The sequence below is a fragment of the Chanodichthys erythropterus genome, chromosome 16 (genome assembly GCF_024489055.1).
Source record: "Chanodichthys erythropterus isolate Z2021 chromosome 16, ASM2448905v1, whole genome shotgun sequence".
Classification (NCBI taxonomy): domain Eukaryota; kingdom Metazoa; phylum Chordata; class Actinopteri; order Cypriniformes; family Xenocyprididae; genus Chanodichthys; species Chanodichthys erythropterus.
The window spans coordinates 42,023,314-42,045,253 of NC_090236.1; the positions used below are offsets into that span (position 1 = coordinate 42,023,314).

A 21,940-nucleotide genomic window follows, 5' to 3' on the forward strand; every position below is an offset into this window, starting at 1 on the left:
CTAATGTTTAATCATGTTTTTCGCTATTATGGATTACCTGAAGACATCGTCTCCGACAGAGGACCCCAGTTTGTCTCCCACGTTTGGAAAGCCTTCTTCTCCCTCCTGGGTGTGACCGTCAGCCTATCGTCTGGATACCATCCTCAGTCGAATGGGCAGACGGAACGGAAGATCCAGGAGATCGGCCGCTTCCTGCGTACCTTCTGTCACGGCCACCAGAACTCCTGGAACCAGTACCTGGGTTGGGCCGAGTACGCACAGAACTCCCTCCGCCAAGCCTCAACTGGACTAACACCCTTCCAGTGCGTACTCGGCTACCAACCCCCGATGTTCTCCTGGGACGGGGAACCCTCCAACGTTCCGGCAGTCGACTACTGGTTCCGGGAGAGCGAGAGCGTGTGGGACTCAGCTCACCACCAGCTGCAGAGGGCCCTGCGCAGACGCAAGATGGCAGCCGACCTTCAACGCTCCGAGGCTCCTGTCTACCAGCCGGGGCAGAAGGTCTGGCTGTCCACCCGGGACATCAGGATGCGTCTGCCCTGCAAAAAGCTGAGTCCCCGCTTCATTGGCCCTTTCACCATCCTTCGGCAGATCAACCCCGTCACCTATCGTCTCCAACTCCCGGCACAGTATAGTAGAATCCATCCTACATTTCACATGTCTCTACTCAAACCTCACCACCCTTCTGTTGTTCCCTCCACAGAGCCTGACATGGCAGCCGCCGAGCCCCCCCTTCCACTTCTCCTAGAGGACGGCACAGCCTACGTGGTCCACGAGATCCTGGATTCCCGGCGCCGTGGTGGTAAACTCGAATACCTCGTGGACTGGGAGGACTATGGTCCCGAGGAACGCTCATGGATTGCCAGGAACGATATCCTTGATCCTCTCCTGTTACAGAACTTCCATACCAACCATCCAGACAGACCTGCCCCGCGACCCAGGGGAAGACCACCACGACGTCGGGGTCCGCGGCCCTCAGGAGCGGGCCGTGGGAGGGGGGGTACTGTCACAGACACGCCAGGCTCCACCTAACCACAGTACCCACGCACTCAATCACCAGCATACTAATCACCACCACCTGCATCTCATTCACTCTGCAATCACCAGCACTACAAAGCCACCACACTCACACACACTCACTGTCCGGTCTCGTTTGCACTACAACACGTGTATGCTTACCTTAAGGACTCCCTATCGACATACTTACCTGCTCCAGCGATCTCCTTCATCTCCTTCGTCTCCTGGTCCCTTCGTGTCCTTACCTTCCCGTGTGTGTGAGTGTCTCCAACGTCTCCCTCCATCTCATCTCTGCTCCCGGATCTACAAGTCAAACAAGGACAGTATCACTTTCTATTCATCTCTCAAGAACCTGATAGCAACTATTTTCACTCTGTGTTCTACGCATTGTTCAATAAAACTCACCTGGATTGCTTTTACCTCTGCCTCCGTGTCTATATCATAACAGGCATGCTTTAAATACTGATTTTTTTCATGTTTTAGATATCCAGTGATGATACTTTATTATATCACTTTCTAATTGTTTCTAATTATACAACCCGAGGTAATAATATCACTGTCCTTGAACCAATTAAATTGAATGTAACTGTAAATAATGTACACACCCAATTTTCAATTATGCCCAATCCATCCACCGTGTAAATAAAAATGACTTGACATTGCTTTTTCACTTTTCTTTTCTTCTATTTGAACAAAATCAATAAAACTTTATGTGAAAATCAAACCTCAGTATCTGCAGCTGACAGTTTGGACTTTTCAGTCCATCGGAGAGCAGCTTCACTCCTGATTCCTGCAGGCAATTGTTACTCAGGTCCAGCTCTCTCAGGACACATTTTGAGGATTGTAGAATGGATGCCACAATTTCACCACGCTGACCAGTGAGATTACAGCCAGTAAGACTATAAAAAGAGCAGATAAAACACTACAACAGTCAGATCTTATACAAACACACATCAATATTATGACCACCTGACTGTAAATTATCTCTTATATGTCCTCAAATACCTAAGTATCCGCAGCTGACAGTTTGGACTCTTCAGTCCATCAGAAAGAAGCTTCACTGCTGAATCCCGCAAGTCATTGTTACTGAGGTCCAGTTCTCTCAGGACACAGTTTGAGGATTGAAGAGCTGATGACACTATTTCACAATGCTGACCAGTAAGATTACAGCCAGAAAGACTAGGAGAGATAAAACAACAAATAAAATTAAAACAATAATGAAATAACAATAAAGACATGTACATGAAGTTGTCAGTTGTCTGTTTTTTTGAAAACCTGGAACAAAACATTTTTAACATTCAAGCTACTGCTGTGCTTTAAATATTTAAACATTGATTCACATTGAGTTCACACTTACAAATAAGTCAGATAAATTAATTGGTAAATGTATTTGGTGTGCTGTCTGGGGAAAGGTCTCTAAGCTTGGTAATTAGCCCGAACACAGAGTTCAATACAAGAGAACACACAAGTGCAATATGGTGTACCACAAGGCTCAGTACTAGGACCGTTGCTTTTCAATCTGTACATGCTACCTTTGGGAGATATCATTAGGAAGCATGGCGTTAGTTTTCACTGTTACACTTGAAGGGGTGGATTCTGAAATCCACTGCCGCTTCAATATATATCTTTTAAGTTATTAATCAACATTTATATTTCTGTTAAATTATTTGAATGACTTCTTCAATGTATGTTAAAGCATCTATTTTCCTCTGTACCTCTCACTAAGAGAGAAAAAAAACATGTTATTAGTATGTTTTGGGGAAAGTTTTTTTTTTTTTTTTTTCAATAGCCATGCACAAACGTTATTCCTTGAAAAATACAAACATGTACATACATGTTGCTCATATTATGGTAGCCTAGTTCATGCTTAATACAGTGTAATGACAACATTAATATGTTTATGAACAACTGAAAAAAGCACAAATGTCAGGGCACTTCTCCAGGGCCCCAAATCAGCCTAAGACTCAAGAGGGTTAAGAGCTGCTGTGCAGTCAACATTGTTTACCATTTATCACTGTAAAGCTGCTTTGACACAATCTGCATTATAAAAAGCGCAATATCAATAAAGGTGACTTGACCTGATGCAAGTTGTTAGTAAATCTGGCCCTAAGCTTGTTATACAGAAGAATATCTCTCATTTAGTACTCACAGAGCTTTTCTGCAGTTGATCACAGCTGGTATCAGTCTTCTTCTTCCCTCATCTGATGTGTTGTATTTCATGGTGTTCAGCTCATCCAGCACCTCCTCGGATATCTGAAGCATGTAGGCGATTGTTGAGCAGTGAGCAGGAGTAAGTTTCTTCTTTGAGTGGATGTCTGATTTCACAAACCCCTGAATCTCTCTGGATAGAGTCTGATCTTTCACTTCCAGCAGACAGAGGAATAGATTGATGGATCTTTCAGTGGAGAGTCCATATCCATCTTTGATCTTCTCTTTAATGTACTGCGTGGTTCTCCTGATGCTCTCTGAGCTTTTCTCTGTGTGAGTCAGTAGATCCTGTAAGAGCCTTTGACTGGACTCCAGTGAGATGCCCAGCAGGAACCGCAGAAACAGATCCAGGTGTCCATTCTCACTTTTGAGGGCTTTACCTACTGCTGATGTTAGTAGATCACACAGATCATCAGACATATGTTTATCATTTCCATAGTCAGGGTCATATTCAAAATCATGATTATATTTTTCCAGAAACTCCAGTGGTTTCTTGTTCTTTGTTAAATAGCAGTAAAACACATAGAAAGCAGTGAGAAACTCCTGAATGCTCAGATGAATGAAGCTGTAGACTTTCCTCTGATGAATCACAGGTTCCTCTTTAAAAATCTCAGTGCAAATCCCAGAATACACTGAGGCGTCAGTGACGTCTATGCCGCTCTCTCTCAGGTCCTCCTCATAGAACATCACATTGCCCTTCATCAGCTGATTGAAAGCCACTTCAGCAAGTTTCACAATCACTTCTCTGTTGGACTGCAGCAGTTTCTCTGGATCTCTCTCTTCATACTTCTGATTTCTCATGTTGATCTGAATCAGCAGGAAGTGGATGTACATTTCAGTCAGAGTTTGAGGGATTTCTGCACTCAAACCATCTTTCAGAAGCTTTTGAAACACAGTGGATGAGATCCAGCAGAAGACGGGTATGTGGCACATGATGTGGAGGCTTCGTGCTCTTCTGATGTGTGAGATGATTCTGCTGGCTTGATGCTCGTCACTGATTCTCTTCCTGAAATATTCCTCCTTCTGAGGCTCATTGAATCCCTGAATCTCTGTCAGACGGTTGATGTATTTGGAGGGGATCTGATTGGCTGCTGCTGGTCTGGAGGTGATCCAGATGAGAGCAGAGGGAAGCAGCTCTCCTTTCACAAGGTTTGACATCAACACACCCACTGATGAAGTCTCAGTCACATCAGAAACTTTCTGAGCATCTGAAAACATCAGAGTGATTCTGCTTTCATCCAGACCATCAAAGATGAACACAACTTTACACTCCTCATAAATCTTTGGGTCCAGATCTTGAAGTTCAGGATGAAAGTCCAGCAGGAGTCTGTGAAGACTGTACTGATGATCTTGGATCAAGTTCAGCTCTCTAAATGTAAGCACAAACATGAAATCTACATCCTGATTGGCTTTTTCCTCGGCCCAGTCCAGAATGAACTTCTGCACAGAGACAGTTTTTCCGATTCCAGCGATGCCTTTAGTAAGAACAGTCTTGATTTGGTGTTTCTCCTCACATCCTGGTTCAGGTGAGACTTTAAAGATATCATTGCAGTAAATTGGAGTGTCTTGTGAGTGTTTTGTTCCAGCTGATTTCTCCATCTGTAAAACCTCATGTTCTTCATTTACTCCTTCACTCTCTCCCTCTATGATGAAGAGCTGTGTGTAGATCCTGTTTAGAAGGGTTTCATTCTCTTGGAGTTTCAGTCCCTCAAATAATCTATCATACTTGTTCTTCATGCTGATTTTGTGTTGGCTTTTCACTCTCTGTAGTTCATCATCCATTGCTTGAGGAGAATCCTGCTCTCCAGTCTGACCATCTCTATTCACACTGCGGAGGAAAAAACAGATGAAAAAAAGCTCAAAATAAAAGACTGATTTTATTTTTAATAGGGCTGTCACTAACTTAAGATTTTCTATACTCAACTTCTACTTCTATTTTCAAATAATCATGCAGTTATATTAATAAGCTATGAATCATAATAACGAGGCTTTAATTGCCTATATATAAAACATACCCTAATCATCGCTCTAGCATAAAGCTTGCCACAGCACACCAGCAAAAGTAATGATTAAGTGTGTTGTGAAAAAAAAAACAGAAGGAGACTGTCTAAACATTTTAACAATTTATGGATTATATTTTTTGTTTCAGCTGCATAACAATGCTGACTTGTCATCTCCACAGTAGTGGACACGCCTATATGCATATTTCATACGAAAAACATAATCTAAAAATATTGTTATTTTCCACTTGAATTGGTTCGTTTAAAAGTAGACATTTCAAGCTTTCTATAAATATATTTCTCATGTTTGTGGGGCAAGTCTCTGCTGAGACTGAGACGGCAGAAAGTGCTCCCTGGTTGTTTTGCCGTTTGCATTACTCTTATCTGTGTGATCAAAATGACAGTATTTTATGTCAAATGCAAGTGATCGCACCGGCGCCTGTCATGCAGTAAGCGTGCTCTCCACATAAACACTTGGATATGCGCCAAATAATAGAGCACATTTATCTAGGACAAGGCTAACATTAGACTGAGTGGACTTATAAAGTTGCTACTACTTACAAGTTTTAAGTGATAAGACATATTTGAGGTCGATGAATGATGAATGATATGAGAATGTTAACAATCTGTCCTTCACAGATTGCATGACTTCGCCACTTCCTGTGGAATTTTTTTTTTCTGCAAATAACCAACTAATAAAATCTTGCTCGAACAAGCCTCTTCTAGTCGACTAATGGTAAGTCTACTATTAGGGGGCAGCCCTAATTTTTTAACCATGAAGCAAAATGAAGAAATTCACTTAAGATTGTAGTCTTGTAAAGTTTCAATATAAATTATATGACATTTTTTATCACTCAACATTTATCCATAGTTTATCGGTCAAATTTATCTGTCAATTCTGTGTTTTGGATCTTGTATGAATTGTTTCCTCAGTATACCCATTTAATTCCACCAGTCAAAATAGTGACCATAAAGAAAATTCTCATTTATGAAGCTCTAAAAATGTTACTGACTGACGTTTTAGTGCATTTCCTGCAAATATGAAAAAAATAGAGGGTCTCAATTAAATATGAGCAGATTAATTTTTGTTTGCAACATCAATAGATGATGGATGCATCAAAGCTCCAAAACAAAAAGTTAAGAAAGTTTGTTAAAAGTTCCCTAGAATTGAAAATTTTATTTACCTCAGCATAGTTAAATAATTAGAGTTCTGTGCATGGAAATGACATCCAGTGAGTACAATAGATGTGTTCAAATAAAATGTGTTTATCTTTACAAAACACAGTTAATTTGGTCAGTGGCAACACTGGAAATCTTTTCTTTGTACTTTTTTCAATTAAATGCAATTTACAGAGAATTAACAAACCACAGATTCTTGATTTTATTGCATTTTACAAAATGTCTGATGTTGCGAATCAGCTCAAAGGGGAAATATTAATAATTATTCATAACTCAATATGATTATTCATTATGATTATGAATATTTGAAACAGTTACTCAGATTTACATGATGTAGATATGTTAACATTACAATTAATGGTAACACTTTAGAATACTGATCTTTCATTAATGAATAACTACACAGGAACAAATGAGTAATGCATTATTAACACTCTAGTAACTACTATTAACTATCAAGAAACTCTGATTAATGAATTAGTAAGTAATAGTGATCAGTTGAATGTGGTAGTTCACTATTAGCTAATCAGTAACTACTGTTACTACCTCCCAGAGAACTACTAAGAACTAATATATACAGGTTCATAATTAATGTGAATAATGCATAATGTATAATTAATTCTAAAGTAAAGGTCATAGTAAGTCATTAGTAATGACTGAAGTGTTATCAAATCCTCCAGAAAGAATTACTAATTATTTGGATCAGTATTCTAAAGTGAGAAACATGATAACTTTCTACTGCGTCATTTAAACTTTTGAGGTTTTTGTATGTTTTTGTACAGTTTTTTACAGTAATTCCTTCTGATGTATTTGGTAACACTTGAGTAATTACTAGTGGGTTACTATGATCTTCACTTTAGAATACTTATCTAAATAATTAGTCATTCCTTTAGAATGATGTAGTAACTCTTGATTTATTACTATCCAATACTTTACAATCTCTTCAGTAGTTACTAGAGAGTTATCATGTTTCTCACTTTAGAATACTGATCAAAATAATTAGAAATTCCTTCTGAAGGATTTGGTAATACTTCAGTCATTACTAGTGGGTTACCATGACCTTTACCTTAGATTAATTCTAATAGTGTAATTATACTAATATATTATGCATTATTCACATTAATTATGAACCTGTATATAGTAGCTCTTAGTAGTTCTCTGGAAGGTATGAAAGAAAAGGTTGTTACAGATTGTCTAATAGTGAACTACCACCTTCAACTGAGCACTCTTACTTACTAATTCATTAATCAGAGTTTATTGTTAGTTAACAGTAGTTACTAGAGTGTTAATAATGCATTACTCATTTGTTCCTGTGTAGTTATTCATTAAATGATCACTATTCTAAAGTGTTACCCAATTAATCAATCAGTTCATCCTGTGACCACTCAGTATTGATTATTAATTAATTCATTTGAGAGTGGTATTTTTCATGGCCACAGAAAAATAATTCTTTCTTAACATTTACAGTGCTTAGAGCTGGTAATAGGATCTAAATAATTTAAGAGACAATTTATTGCAGACAGAGAGTCAGAACCAAATATGTATTGTTCACAAATTGTATTAACTAAATCCCAAACACATAACTAAACTAACAAACACATACATTCACACAAGTCACACGAACATAGGTAAAATGAGGAATGATAGAGTGAAACCAGAAGTGGGACCAAAAATGGAGCTATGGAGAAGTCCACTGAACGTAAAACTGGATAATGTCTCACCTGGGGTCAGAGGTCACAGCTTCATCACTTAGGTCAGGAGGAATAATAGGCATTGATCTGTCACTCTTAATAGACATACAGCTGGGTTCTGGAGAAGAAGGTCTCTGTCTCTTCCTTATGGAGATACAGAAATAATTATTTCTTCAGTTCTGTTTTTTGTTTCATTTGTTATGAGTCAGTCTGTTGTCTCTACTGGATGGAGACTTACCTGGGGTCAGAGGTAACAGCTTCATCACTGAGGTCAGGAGGAATAATAGGCATTGATCTGTCACTCTTCAGAGACACACAGCTGGGTTCTGGAGATGATGTTCTTAGATTCTCCTGCATCATTTCAGATGCAACATTCTCTCTATTCTCCATAATGAGAAACTGACATGAACACTGAAAACAAATTATTAAATGGCAATGTATCCATTATTTCTTTTTTAGAAAGGCACGGAAGGGAATTGCACTATGTAAAACAATTATAAATGATTACCTCTATATTCCAAAGACAGCATGAAAAGTTCAGCTGATTTAGGCAAACAATATGTGTTATGGGTCAGGCAAATATGAGTCCTGTTGCTTTGGTAGTGAAACTATAAGGGAGATGAAGAAAAAAAAGTATATGATTTTAATATGAGTTCAGATCACAGTATATTGTGCTTGTTGCCTCATCAACATTTCTCTCATGACAACTCTCAGAAGATTTTTAGCATGATAATGGATATGACAATGTTAATGTATTTGGTCTTTGTAGAATAGATCTGTTACACTGCTGCTGATTATTGCTGCTGCTGCTGCAGAGCAAGTACAGGAATTTGCTACTGCCAATACATACAGTGATACACTGCTGTGCGTATGCAAGACATACTGTTGCTGCACAAATAACATATATATATTTTGCAGAGATTAGTTGAGTCTTGAGTTTAAAAAAAAACTAAAAAAAAAAAAAAAAAAAATCAAACAGAACCTACATCCCCACAAGATGTTTGGGAGGCTTTCAAGAAAAGTCCTCTGCTCTCATCTAGAAACAATCTCCAGCATATTCAGTTGTCAGACACGACTGGATCTTCAAACGAAACCGGCTTCTTTGTCAGATGAAACTAAAAAAAAGAGTTTTTGAAGGCAAACTCACCAGATGGATTTGGTGCACACATGAATAAAAAGTACCCCATGTCCACGGTTAAATATACTGCTGGATCTTTAATGTTGTGGGCCTATTTTTCTGCTGGAGGCCCTGGACATCTTGTTCAGATATATCGTATCATGGATTCTATCAAATACCAATAGATGAAAAATCTAAACCTGACCGCTTCTGCTAGAAATCTTATAATGGGCTGTGGTTGGATCATCCGTCGGGACAATGATCAAAAACAAACATCAAAACCAACAAAAAAATTTGTCACTGAGCACAAAATTAATCTTCTGCCATGGTCGTCCCAGTTCCCTGACCTGAACCCTAAAGAAAATGAGTGGAGTGAACTCAAGAGAAGAAGCACCAACATGGAGCTGGGAATCTGAAGGATCTGGAGAGATTCTGCATGAAGGAATGATCTCTGATCTCTTGTCAGGCGTTCTCCAAACTCATCAGGCATTATAGAAGAAGAGTGAGAGCTGTTATCTTGGGAAAAGGAGGTCGCAAAAAGTATTGAATAAAAGGGTGCCAATAATTGTGGCCAACGTGTTTTGGAGAAAAAACATTTGTTTCATAATGTGTTTTTCCCCCTACTTTCAATTCTTTTCCTTCAATAAAAGGTTCGATTTCTGCTAATTTTATGAATTAAAGATCAAAAGGATAAACAATGCAGATTTATTTTTAGAGTCATCTTCGATTATATTTATCAAGGGTACCAACAATGTTGGCCATGACTGTATATTGAAGATGGCAGCCAAAATGTATATGTGCTGCGAGCATGAAAACATACTGCTGCTATACAATAATATGATTTAATGATCCCTCATCAAAGCAGAAGAAGAAATTAAATGATACTACCCCTAAAACAAGCAGATCTATCACCAAGACATTCGGATTGTGCCGACAGACGATAGTATTGTGTATAGGCAATAGTCAGACATATCACAGAGGACTGATGCCTTTGATGATATCAAGACAATAATGGTTCATTTTATCATTAATTATTATTATTATTATTATTATTATTATTATCATCAGGTGCCTTTCAAAACACTCAAGCAAACTGTAAAGTTGAGTGATATTCATAAAAAATAAATCAAGACAGCAATACAACAACAACAGATATTTAAAATTAGATAATTTAAAATTGATCAGAAAAAGCTAATTTAAAGAGATACGTTTTGAGATGTGATTTAAAAGTAGCCAGACATTCACTTTCTCATAAGGATTGTGGAAGAGAATTCCAGAGACGAAGAGCAGCACAGCTGAACGCCCTGGACCCCATAGTGACTAAATACAAACCTGATTCCAAAAAAGTTGGGACACTGTAAAAATTGTGAATAAAAACAGAATGCAATGATGCAGAAGTTTCAAATTTCAATATTTTATTCAAAATACAACATAGATGACATATCAAATGTTTAAACTGAGAAAATGTATCATTTTAAGGGAAAAATAAGTTGATTTTAAATTTCATGGCATCAACACATATCAAAAAAGTTGGGACAAGGCCATGTTTCCCACTGTGTGGCATCCCCTCTTCTTTTTATAACAGTCTGCAAACGTCTGGGGACTGACGAGACAAGTTGCTCAAGTTTAGGAATAGGAATGTTGTCCCATTCTTGTCTAATACAGGCTTCTAGTTGCTCAACTGTCTTAGGTCTTCTTTGTCGCATCTTCCTCTTTATGATGCGCCAAATGTTTTCTATGGGTGAAAGATCTGGACTGCAGGCTGGCCATTTCAGCACCCGGATCCTTCTTCTACGCAGCCATGATGTTGTAATTGATGCAGTATGTGGTCTGGCATTGTCATGTTGGAAAATGCAAGGTCTTCCCTGAAAGAGACCACGTCTGAATGGGAGCATGTTGTTCTAGAACTTGGATATACCTTTCAGCATTGATGGTGCCTTTCCAGATGTGTAAGCTGCCCATGCCACACGCACTCATGCAACCCCATACCATCAGAGATGCAGACTTCTGAACTGAGCGCTGATAACAACTTGGGTTGTCCTTGTCCTCTTTAGTCCAGATGACATGGCATCCCAGTTTTCCAAAAAGAACTTCAAATTTTGATTCATCTGACCAGTTTTCCACTTTGCCACAGTCCATTTTAAATGAGCATTGGCCCAGAGAAAATGCCTGCACTTCTGGATCACGTTTAGATATGGCTTCTTTTTTGACCTATAGAGTTTTAGCCGGCAACGGCGAATGGACGGTAGATTGTGTTCACCGACAATGTTTTCTGGAAGTATTCCTGAGCCCATGTTGTGATTTCCATTACAGTAGCATTCCTGTATGTGATGCAGTGCCGTCTAAGGGCCCGAAGATCACGGGCATCCAGTATGGTTTTCCGGCCTTGACCCTTATGCACAGAGATTGTTCCAGATTCTCTGAATCTTTAGGTTAGGTTAGGTTAGGTTAGGTTACTTTATTAATACCCACAGGTAAATTTGTTTTTCAGCAAGATGAGTACAAAGGCATCGATATCACAAAGACAAAAAAAAAACCAAATGAACAAAAACAAAATAAACAGTTACATGATACATGTGCAAGGGCTCCACCACACAAGATTTTTAATATATACATAAAACCTGTACCTTCATATACAAATGCACATCCCGGGGGCGCTACTGAGCAATGGAGGAGTGAGACGTGTTTTACATAGCTCTGGTAACTTTTCTTTTATTAATACACTAAACACCTGTATATCCGACTAAAAGTGCTTTGGAGTGACATAAGAAGATACAAGCAAGTGGGAAACTAAACATAAAAGGAGAGAACAATGTCAAAAAAGGGAAAATCCAAAAAGAACGACCAACAAGAATTAGGCCTTGAGCAAACCTCGGACTTAACTGAGACGATGGAACCCGACCAACTGAGTGAGGAGGCGGACCCACCAAACCGAGTTGTATTGGCCGCTATTGCGGCGTTGCGAAATGAAATTACCCAGATTAAGGATGACATATGCGCCACTATCGATGCCCGTGTAGAGACGGTGTATACTGTGCTGAGAGGTGAACTGGCTACAGCTAAAGAAGAACTGCAGTCCTCCATTACGATCTTGGAGAAAACCGCGACCTCGCATGCTAACACTATTGGAGAGATGGAGAAGTACGCTTCACACCAGTCGGACGATGTCACTGCACTTCAACGTCAAATCACCCGCCTGAGTTCTGAAGTGGAAAAACTAACTGAGAAATGCGAAGACCTAGAAGGGCGCTCGAGGAGACACAATATCCGGATCATCGGAGTCCCTGAGGGAACCGAAGGACCCAGACCGAGAGACTTTATCGCCGGGTTGTTACAAGAGGTGCTATCCCTCGATGAGAAGCCTCTCAATGATAGAGCCCACTGGACCCTCCGGAGGCGGCCTGAACCTCATGAGCCACCAAGACCCTTTGTACTGAGGCTACACTACTTTCACACGCTTGAGGACATCCTACGCAAGGCAGCAGCGGGGAAACAGCTTCTTTATGGTGGTAAAAGGATTCAAATTTTTCCGGACTACCCGCCTACAGTAGCTAAAAAGAGGGCACTATTCAATCACGCGAGGGAGCTGCTGCGTGGCAAACCCGGGGTCAAATACGGCCTCCTCTATCCTGCTAGACTCCTGATAACCCATAACGGCACACAGATTTCATTCATAGATGCCAAAAAAGCGGAGGAATACGCCGAACGCCTCTTGACACCGGGCTCGACTGAAGTGAGACAGAAGAACGCTTAAACTGATGCAATCACTGCTTTTTTTTTTTCTCTCTCTGGTGATTACAAGTTAGCTTTTATGGCTAGCGCTAACACAACACTAACTGTTTTCTCTCCACGTGAGTTACACATTTATACACACACAACTGATGCCTCACTATATGACTGTAAATCCTCCTTTCTCATTAGAAGAAAAATTGGAAAATGTTATGTTCCGCCTCATACAGATTGAGGTTTGCACTGTTATTTACTTATTCATTTTCTTCCTTTCTCTTTTTCTCATATTTTATCTAGAGCCCTGATAATTGTTCAGCTAGTTCTTTAAACTGTGGAAAGGGCTCACTGTTATTGAAAGGTACTCAAAACGGTATTGCCTCCGTTGGAGTTACAACTTAGTTAAGGTTTATTTATTTTTTATATACAGACGATTCAAATTCCTACCCTGGAGAAAATATTATTACAGTTTTCCTTCTTAGTTATAGATATTAGGTATATGGGTATTTGTATGTATGGGTGCATTGTATGAACCTGTGTATACGTTTATATTATGTATGTACACCCATGAATACTATATTACTATGGCACTTTAACTAATTGTATGTATGTATGTGTGTATGTATATGTGTGTATATATATATATATATTGTAACAAGGTTAGTAGATATGGGAAGAAGGAGGCGGGAACCGGCGAACATTCAACGTAACTTTAATTCAAAATAAACAAAGAACAAAACGAAAGTAATGCCGGCAGCCCCTCGCGGACGTCTGCCGGCCACACAAACATAATAAAACATAAAATAAAGTCCAGGCCTGGTCCTCTCTCGTCCTCCACGGTAGTCGCTCCTCCTTTTATGCTCCCGGAGCTCCTCCGTGAGGGACTCAAGGCCGGTGCGCCTCCCAGGTGAAGCTCATTAACACTCGCGCCACCGGCCTCGCGCCGTTCCCTCACGGCTCTCGCCCGCCCTGGTCGCCACATACCCCCATCGCCCCTCGCAGGCCGGGGGGTACTCCCGAGACTGCGCTCTACTCCCCCCCGGGGCCTGTCTCGGCGGCCGCAGCACCTGGGGGTAAGGACAGACGAGACGAGAGAAAGGAGACGGAAGCAAGGGGAGCGACAGGACGAGAGAGGGGAGAGAGGAAAAAGAAAAAAAAAATTCTTGGTCCGGTTCCCCGACACACTGCCGCTTGGTCCTCAGCCTGCCGAGAGGCTCTTCTTCGCGGTGCCATGCGGTGGCACTGGACGCTCGGTGGACGGCCCGATCCTCGACCGCCTCCTGGCGGCCGGCGATGGCTCCTCCGACTGAGGGCAGCCGGCAGCGAGTCCCCCGTTCCCTGCTCCTCCCCTTTATGGCGGACGGCAGCAGGCTCCGGCCCACGGCGAACGGCGGCGACTCCTCCGCTCCCTCTTGGACGGCAGCCACCCCACCTCGTCCCAGGGGCACGGCCTCGAGCTCTCCGTCCCACCTTTCACAAGGCTCCAGTACCACCGCTTCGGGCAGCCTCTCGCGGTCTTCACTCCCGCGCTGCCCGAACTCCGCAGCACCGCGATCCCCCTCAGCAGCGAGGGCTCTCCGACAGCATGTCCCTCCTTCCTCACGGGTTTCGGCACCAATGTAACAAGGTTAGTAGATATGGGAAGAAGGAGGCGGGAACCGGCGAACATTCAACGTAACTTTAATTCAAAATAAACAAAGAACAAAACGAAAGTAATGCCGGCAGCCCCTCGCGGACGTCTGCCGGCCACACAAACATAATAAAACATAAAATAAAGTCCAGGCCTGGTCCTCTCTCGTCCTCCACGGTAGTCGCTCCTCCTTTTATGCTCCCGGAGCTCCTCCGTGAGGGACTCAAGGCCGGTGCGCCTCCCAGGTGAAGCTCATTAACACTCGCGCCACCGGCCTCGCGCCGTTCCCTCACGGCTCTCGCCCGCCCTGGTCGCCACATATATATATTTATTTATTTTTTTTCTTTCTTTTTTTTCTCTTTACTAATCTACTTAAACACTTTATCTAAGTTACCAAGCAATGTGATCATAGATAGGAGTTAGCATCAGGCCACCAGAAAATGTGGGGAAGTTACTGGTTTGTTTGTTCTTACTTCCTTAAAGAAGGCTCGCGCCACATTCACTTCGAATTGGCTAGAGTAGTTTCCTTTTCGTTTGTTACTATGGGGACTGGGCTGACCCTGATAACGGTTCTGGGACGGACCTGGGTAGAGGGGAGGGGTGGGATAGGAAGGCCATTCACTCAAATCCTACACATTGATAATTGTACCTCTGCGGATACTGTACTGATCACATATTCCAGATGTATGATAGTTTAAATAATCACACCAGAGGGGTGAAGGGTCTCACATTTTCTAGTTGGAATGTACGTGGTGTAAATAACCCAGTTAAGAGGGGTAAAATTCTGACCCACCTAAAATCACTGACCTCAGACATTATGTTTCTACAAGAAACTCACCTGAAGAATGGCTCGCATGGCAGGTTAAAAGCAAATTGGATAGGGGAAGTTTACCATTCAAACTTTTTATCCAAAGCAAGAGGTGCGGCCATTCTACTGAGAAAAGGTGTACCCTTTTTACAGAAAAAAACAATCACTGATAAAGAGGGCCGCTATATTATAGTGATTGGTGAAATCCATAACATTTCCCTGACCCTAGTAAATATATATGCTCCCAACATAGATAATCCTATATTTTTTCAGAGGGTTTTTTTAACTGATACCAGACATTTCACAAACACATTTGATAATAGGGGGGGATTTTAATACTGTCCTCGATACATATCTTGATAGGTCGTCCACGAAGAGACTCCCAAGGAATGCCTCTAGTGAATTTTTAAATATGTTCATTAATAACACAAATGTACTGGATATATGGAGAGCGATGAACCCTACAGGCAGGGACTACTCTTTTTATTCACCTGTACATAACTCATACAGTAGGATAGACTACTTTCTGGTGGATACCAAACTCACACCGTACACATTAAATGCTAAATATCACAGCATAGTGATTTCAGATCACAGCCCACTCACTTTTTCGGTGTGTTTAGATCATGTAGATAAGCCTCACACCTCTTGGAAATTGAACCCACATCTACTTACTGAAAATAAATTTTGCAAATATTTAAAAGACCAGATTTCTTTATACTTTGAAATAAACGACAACCCTGATATCTCTCCCTCCATCCTCTGGGAAGCATTCAAGGCTTATATAAGAGGCTGTATCATCTCGTTTGAAGTTTCTAGGCGAAAAATAAATAGGACTAAATTAAAAGAATTAGAAGATCAAATTAAATCACTTGACATAGAAAATGCACACTCCCCCTCTATTATATTGCACAAGAAAATAGCAACACTTAAATATGAATATAACGAAATTATCTCTGCAAAACTAAGTAAAGCATTCCTCTATACTAGGCAAAAATATTTTGAATTTGGTGACAAACCACACAAATTACTAGCTAGACAACTTAGAAAAATGGAAAATGATAGAACGATACACAAGATAAAAGCCCACAATAATACAATACTTACTAAGCCTAAAGATATTAATGACAGGTTTCTTGAATTTTATGCTGATTTGTATACCTCAAAGACCGCTTCAAATTCTGTAATTATTAATACATTTTTGGATAAATGTGAACTTCCCAGACTAAGCGAGGAAGATTGTGATTCCTTGAACTCCGACCTCACAATTGCAGAGGTTCGGAATGCTATTGCCTCCCTAAAGAGTAATAAGACACCCGGCCCTGATGGGCTTCCAGGGGAATTATACCAAACATTCAGTGAGAATTTATCACCATACCTGTTGAAATTATATGAACATGCCCAGATACAGGGTAATTTACCCCCCACCTTAACTGAGGCTGTGATAACATTAATTCACAAAAAAGGAAAGGACCCACAGGAAGTAGGCGCTTATCGTCCTATTTCCCTCCTTAATGTCGATGGGAAATTGTTTGCCAAAATATTAGCTAATAGGCTGAATCCTCTATTGGGAAAGCTAATCCATATGGACCAGACGGGTTTCATACCAAATAGGAGTGATACTTTAATCTTAGACGTCTTTTCAATATTATATATACAAAGAGAGGTCCACCCTCTGATCTTGTTATACTTGCACTAGACGCCGAGAAGGATTTGACCAGATTGAGTGGTGCTACTTATTTGAAGTTCTCAATAGGTTCAATTTCGGAAATAAGTTCCTGTCACTAATCAAACTCATTTATAAGAATCCTACGGCTCAAATTCTAACAAACCGGACAATATCCTCCCCGTTTAGCTTACATAGAGGGACAAGGCAGGGGTGTCTACTATCCCCTTTAATTTTTGCATTAGCTATCGAACCTTTAGCTCAATGTATTAGAATAGAACCCCAGATCTATGGATACTCCACCAAAGACACAAATAATAAAATTTCATTATACGCAGATGACATCCTTTTATATATAACGAGGCCTCAAATTACCATCCCTAACCTTCTCGACAAAATTAACCTGCTCGGGACCTTTTCGGGTTATCGGATCAATTGGTCTAAAAGCGTTTTAATGCCGGTTCAAATGAGTGACTTATCAGACCTAGATCATTTTCCATTTACTGTCTCTCCAGAGAAATTTACCTATTTGGGTATAGAAGTGACGAAGCAGTATTCATCTCTATTTCAGGCAAACTTCCCCCCTCTAATAGAGCGATTGCAGGCTAGAATATCATTTTGGGACACGCTCCCAATTTCCTTAATTGGAAGAATTAATGCTATAAAAATGATTTTTCTCCCACAATTGCTATATTTATTTCAAAACATCCCAATGTTTCTAAAAAAATCATTTTTTAAAAATTTAGATTCTTTAATAGTTCCTTTTCTGTGGGGACACAAGGTTCACAGAATAGGTAAAAAACATCTTTGTAGGCCAAAACCAGAGGGGGGATTGTCATTCCCAGACTTTTTACTATATTATTGGGCCTCAGTAATTAAGATGTTTACCTTTTATTTGGACACATCAATACCAATGTCTGATTGGTTAATGCTGGAGCGGGAAGACTGCCACCCATATTCTATGGCCGCGGTCCTACTAGCTCCGGCAGTGGTTAATAAATCCCTGTATAATAACAATCCTATCATTCATAGCATGATTTGTACCTGGAAACAAATCAAGACCACCTTTAATCTTAAACCAATCTCTCATCTGTTACCCATCACTAGAAATCCCACATTTGCCCCCTCCAGCCTGGATGGAACCTTTTCTATCTGGAGTGAGAGGGGTGTCGATTGTATCGGTGATTTATACATAGGAGGCGTCTTTGCTTCATTCACTCAACTACAGAGAAAGTATGACCTGGGGAAAAATAATTTCTTTCGTTATTTACAAGTTAAGGACTACATTCGTAAATACCTAAGAGAATTTGAGACTGAACCAGAGTCTAAAATAGATGATTGTCTGAAATTGTCTCATAGCGAAAGTAAACTGATATCCCTAGTCTATAACAATCTCTTACTAATAAGCTCCCCGTCAACTGAAAACTATAAAAGAAAGTGGGAAGAGGAATTTGGTGAATCTATTTCAGATGATTTATGGAAAGACAGTCTTGAAAATATACATAATTGTTCAGAAAACACAAGACATTGTCTTATCCAATTTAAAATTATACATAGGCTTCATTATTCAAAAGAGAAACTACATAGCATATACCCAGAAGTGTCACCCATGTGTGATAAATGCCACACTTCCGTAGCAACACTTCTCCATAGCTTTGCTTTATGCCCAAAGGTTCAATTGTTCTGGATTGATATATGCAATATTATGTCTGAGGTCATCAATACTTCAATCGAACCCGAGCCCCTGTTCATCATTCTTGGAATATCAGAGACCTTCAGAGAATTGAGTGTTGCACAACAGCGTTTTCTCTCTTATTGCTTCATAATAGCAAAGAGATTAATCCTCATCTTATGGAAGAATACAACTGTACCTACTTCTAAGATGTGGTTAGAAGATTTAACTAATACACTTCATTTAGAAAGGATAAGATATACGCTGAGAGATAGGCTTAACTTATTCAATAAAATATGGAAACCCCTCATATCATATCTAAAAACTACAAATCCAGTGCAACAGTCCGCATCCTAGCACACGATATATGACAATGCTAATGGTTTTAGAGTGAGGGTCTCTACGGTGAAAGGTGGAGATATATTTGGGGGGGGTTGGGGTAGGGGGGTGGATTGGGATGAATAGGGGGTTGGGATATTGTGGGAGATCGTGGTCAGTCTGGTGGTGTTTTTTTTTTTTTTTGTTAATGTTGTACTACTATAAGTTTTAAATCACTTTTAAGTTAACCAATTTTTATTTATTCTTTTTCATTCTATTATTATGTTTTACTTTTTGAATTACTTATAAAAAAAAAAAAGGCTCTCAGAATGTACAAGTGAATTGTATGTCAAATCACATGCTTTAATAAAAAGACGTTTAATTACAAATGCACATCCCTGCATATATGTATATATATATACCTATACCTATATAAACATACATACCCAAATAAAAACCCTATTTATTATTTAACACTGATAAAACAGCAGGAATAAAGCTGCTTTTATACCGCTTTGTTCTACATCTTGGGACTAAAAACCTCCTTCCAGAAGGAAGAAGCTGAAACTCACTGCGCAAAGGGTGGGAGTCATCATTTAAAATAGAGGCAGCCATCCTCTGTAACTGTCTAGTATACAGGGATGCTGGATACAACTGTGACTCACCAACCAACCGACTAGACCATTTAACGATCTGGTTTAAAGAATTTCTTGCTTTTAAGGATGTATGACCAAACCATGCCACCAAGGAAAAGGACAAAACTGACTCAATAAAAGCATGATAAAACATGGTCATTATCGTTCGGCCAATATGAAAGTGTGCTAATTTCCTTAGACAATATAGACGCTGGTGGCCCTTTTTACACACAGCTGCACAGTTAGCTTCAAAGTTCAAATTTGCATCAATAATAGTCCCAAGATATTTATAAGATTGCACAGTCTCAATAGTCTGACCTTTTCATGTGACTATTCCTCCTAAAATCGATGAGCATATCTTTAGTTTTTGATATATTAAGCTGCAGATAAGATTCCTCACACCAGTTACAAAATCATCAATAACTGGGCCATGGCTGATCTCGTTCTCCTGAAGCAAATTAACAATAACAGAATCATCTGCATATTTTATGATGGTTCTATTGTCTACTACTCTGACACATATTTGTATACAGAATAAATAACAACGGTGACAACACACACCCTTGAGGAGACCCTGTAGATGAGTTTTTCCGGTCAGACAAAAAACCATTGACTCTCACTCTTTGTGTCCTATTGGTTAAGAAGTCAAGAATCCAACCCACCAGATTATTGCTCAAGTCAAACTGTTCTAAGAGCCTTCTGGTTAAAATGTGGGGTTGGATTGTATTAAAAGCCGAAGAAAAGTCTACGAATAAAAGTCTGGCTTGTACCATTTCCATCCAAATGTCTAAAAAGCAAATTAAGCAGTGTTACTGTAGCATCCTCCACCCCTCTATGAGGCCTATACGCAAACTGTAAGGGATCCAGTGCATGTTCAGTTTGCCTCAAGTTTGCCTCAGTTTGATCTCGGACCTAACCAATTTCTCAAAAATCTTCATTAAAACTGAGGTCAAAGCAACCGGCCTGAAATCATTAATCATTTTAGGACCACTACATTTTGGAACAGGGACAACCACAGCATCTTTCCAGAGGTTAGGAACATGTTGTGTCTGTAAAGACTTGTTATATAACCCATGAAATACAGGACTTAAGGCTTTTGAACATGATTTAAGTAACCGGCCACAGATATTATCAGGACCAGGGCTTTTGTTAACATGTACAGAATTAAAAGCCTTTACAACATCCTGAAGATCAATATTGAAATGCTGATCATCCCTAAGCATTAAACTCAATTCCTGAATCTCTTTGCTAAAATCAAAATGATCAAAACGACAATAAAAACTATTAAGAGCATTTGCAAATTCAATATCTGAGTTAAAACCATCTATCATAACATGAGTGCTACTATTGGAATTGTGAAGGCCTGCTATACTTTTCATAATCGCCCAAGCTGACCTCGAATTATTTGCAGCCATCGTGTTCTCCAATTCTATTTTATAATTTTGTTTAGCTTTTAAAATTGCAGTCTTCAATTCTCATGTAAGCCTATACAAATCAGAGGCTGTACCCAGTTTAAAAACAAGCTTTTTCTTTTGTAAGCAAGACTTAACAGATTTAGTAACCCATAGTTTGTTGTTAGGATATACTTTAATACGTTTACAGGGAATAATCATATCCCTACAGAAGGCAACATATGAACATGTTACATCAACCAATGAATCCAAATCATCACCACAAGACTGTGTAAAAATGTCCCAATCAGTACAGCTGTAACATTCCTGCAAGCAGGACACAGATTCGGACAGTTTTCTCTCTCTTTAAAATAGTCTTATTATGCTCTGTAGATGATGATAACTTCAAACTCTTTGCAGTTTTTCTCTGAGAAACTCTTTCTGATATTGCTCCACTATTTTTGGCCGCAGCATTGAGGGAATTGATGATCCTCTGCCCATCTTGACTTCTGAGAGACACTGCCACTCTGAGAGGCTCTTTTTATACCCAATCATGTTGCCAATTGACCCTTCGCCGGGAGTTTGATTGACAAGCGATCTAACCAATCAGAACGCCGCATCCGCCAGTTAGAAGATTAACCTCGGTGGAGTTAAACTTGAAAAATTGTGTATATTGACGTCTTTCCGCGTTTGAAACAACATTCAGTCTCATGTTCATTCATGTTTATTTGACGCTATAAATGGACTAGTAGGAAGAGATGATCGGTTAACGAGCCTCGAGCTGAGGCGTTACAGCAATCTCTCACGACCATGGTCACGACACATTAAAGAGCCACAAAACGGTTTTTATTGTTTGAATTTCTTTAAGTTTGAAAGCTGGGA

At 39.9% G+C, this 21,940-nt stretch overlaps 1 protein-coding gene across 2 annotated transcripts in view; it reads right to left on the bottom strand.

The window, feature by feature from the left end:
• Positions 1 to 21,940, bottom strand: part of LOC137002335 (NLR family CARD domain-containing protein 3-like) — a 60,166-nt gene that overhangs the window by 34,251 nt on the left and 3,975 nt on the right. For both annotated transcript variants that reach the window (XM_067361899.1, XM_067361898.1), the window contains exons 3-8: positions 8,604 to 8,703; positions 8,334 to 8,506; positions 8,126 to 8,239; positions 3,167 to 5,053; positions 2,023 to 2,196; positions 1,743 to 1,916 (exon numbers count right to left, since the gene is read on the bottom strand). In XM_067361899.1, coding sequence (XP_067218000.1) covers positions 1,743 to 1,916; positions 2,023 to 2,196; positions 3,167 to 5,053; positions 8,126 to 8,239; positions 8,334 to 8,485 — 2,501 coding nt within the window. In that variant the 5' untranslated portion in view covers positions 8,486 to 8,506; positions 8,604 to 8,703. The remainder of the gene's footprint in view (positions 1 to 1,742; positions 1,917 to 2,022; positions 2,197 to 3,166; positions 5,054 to 8,125; positions 8,240 to 8,333; positions 8,507 to 8,603; positions 8,704 to 21,940) is intronic.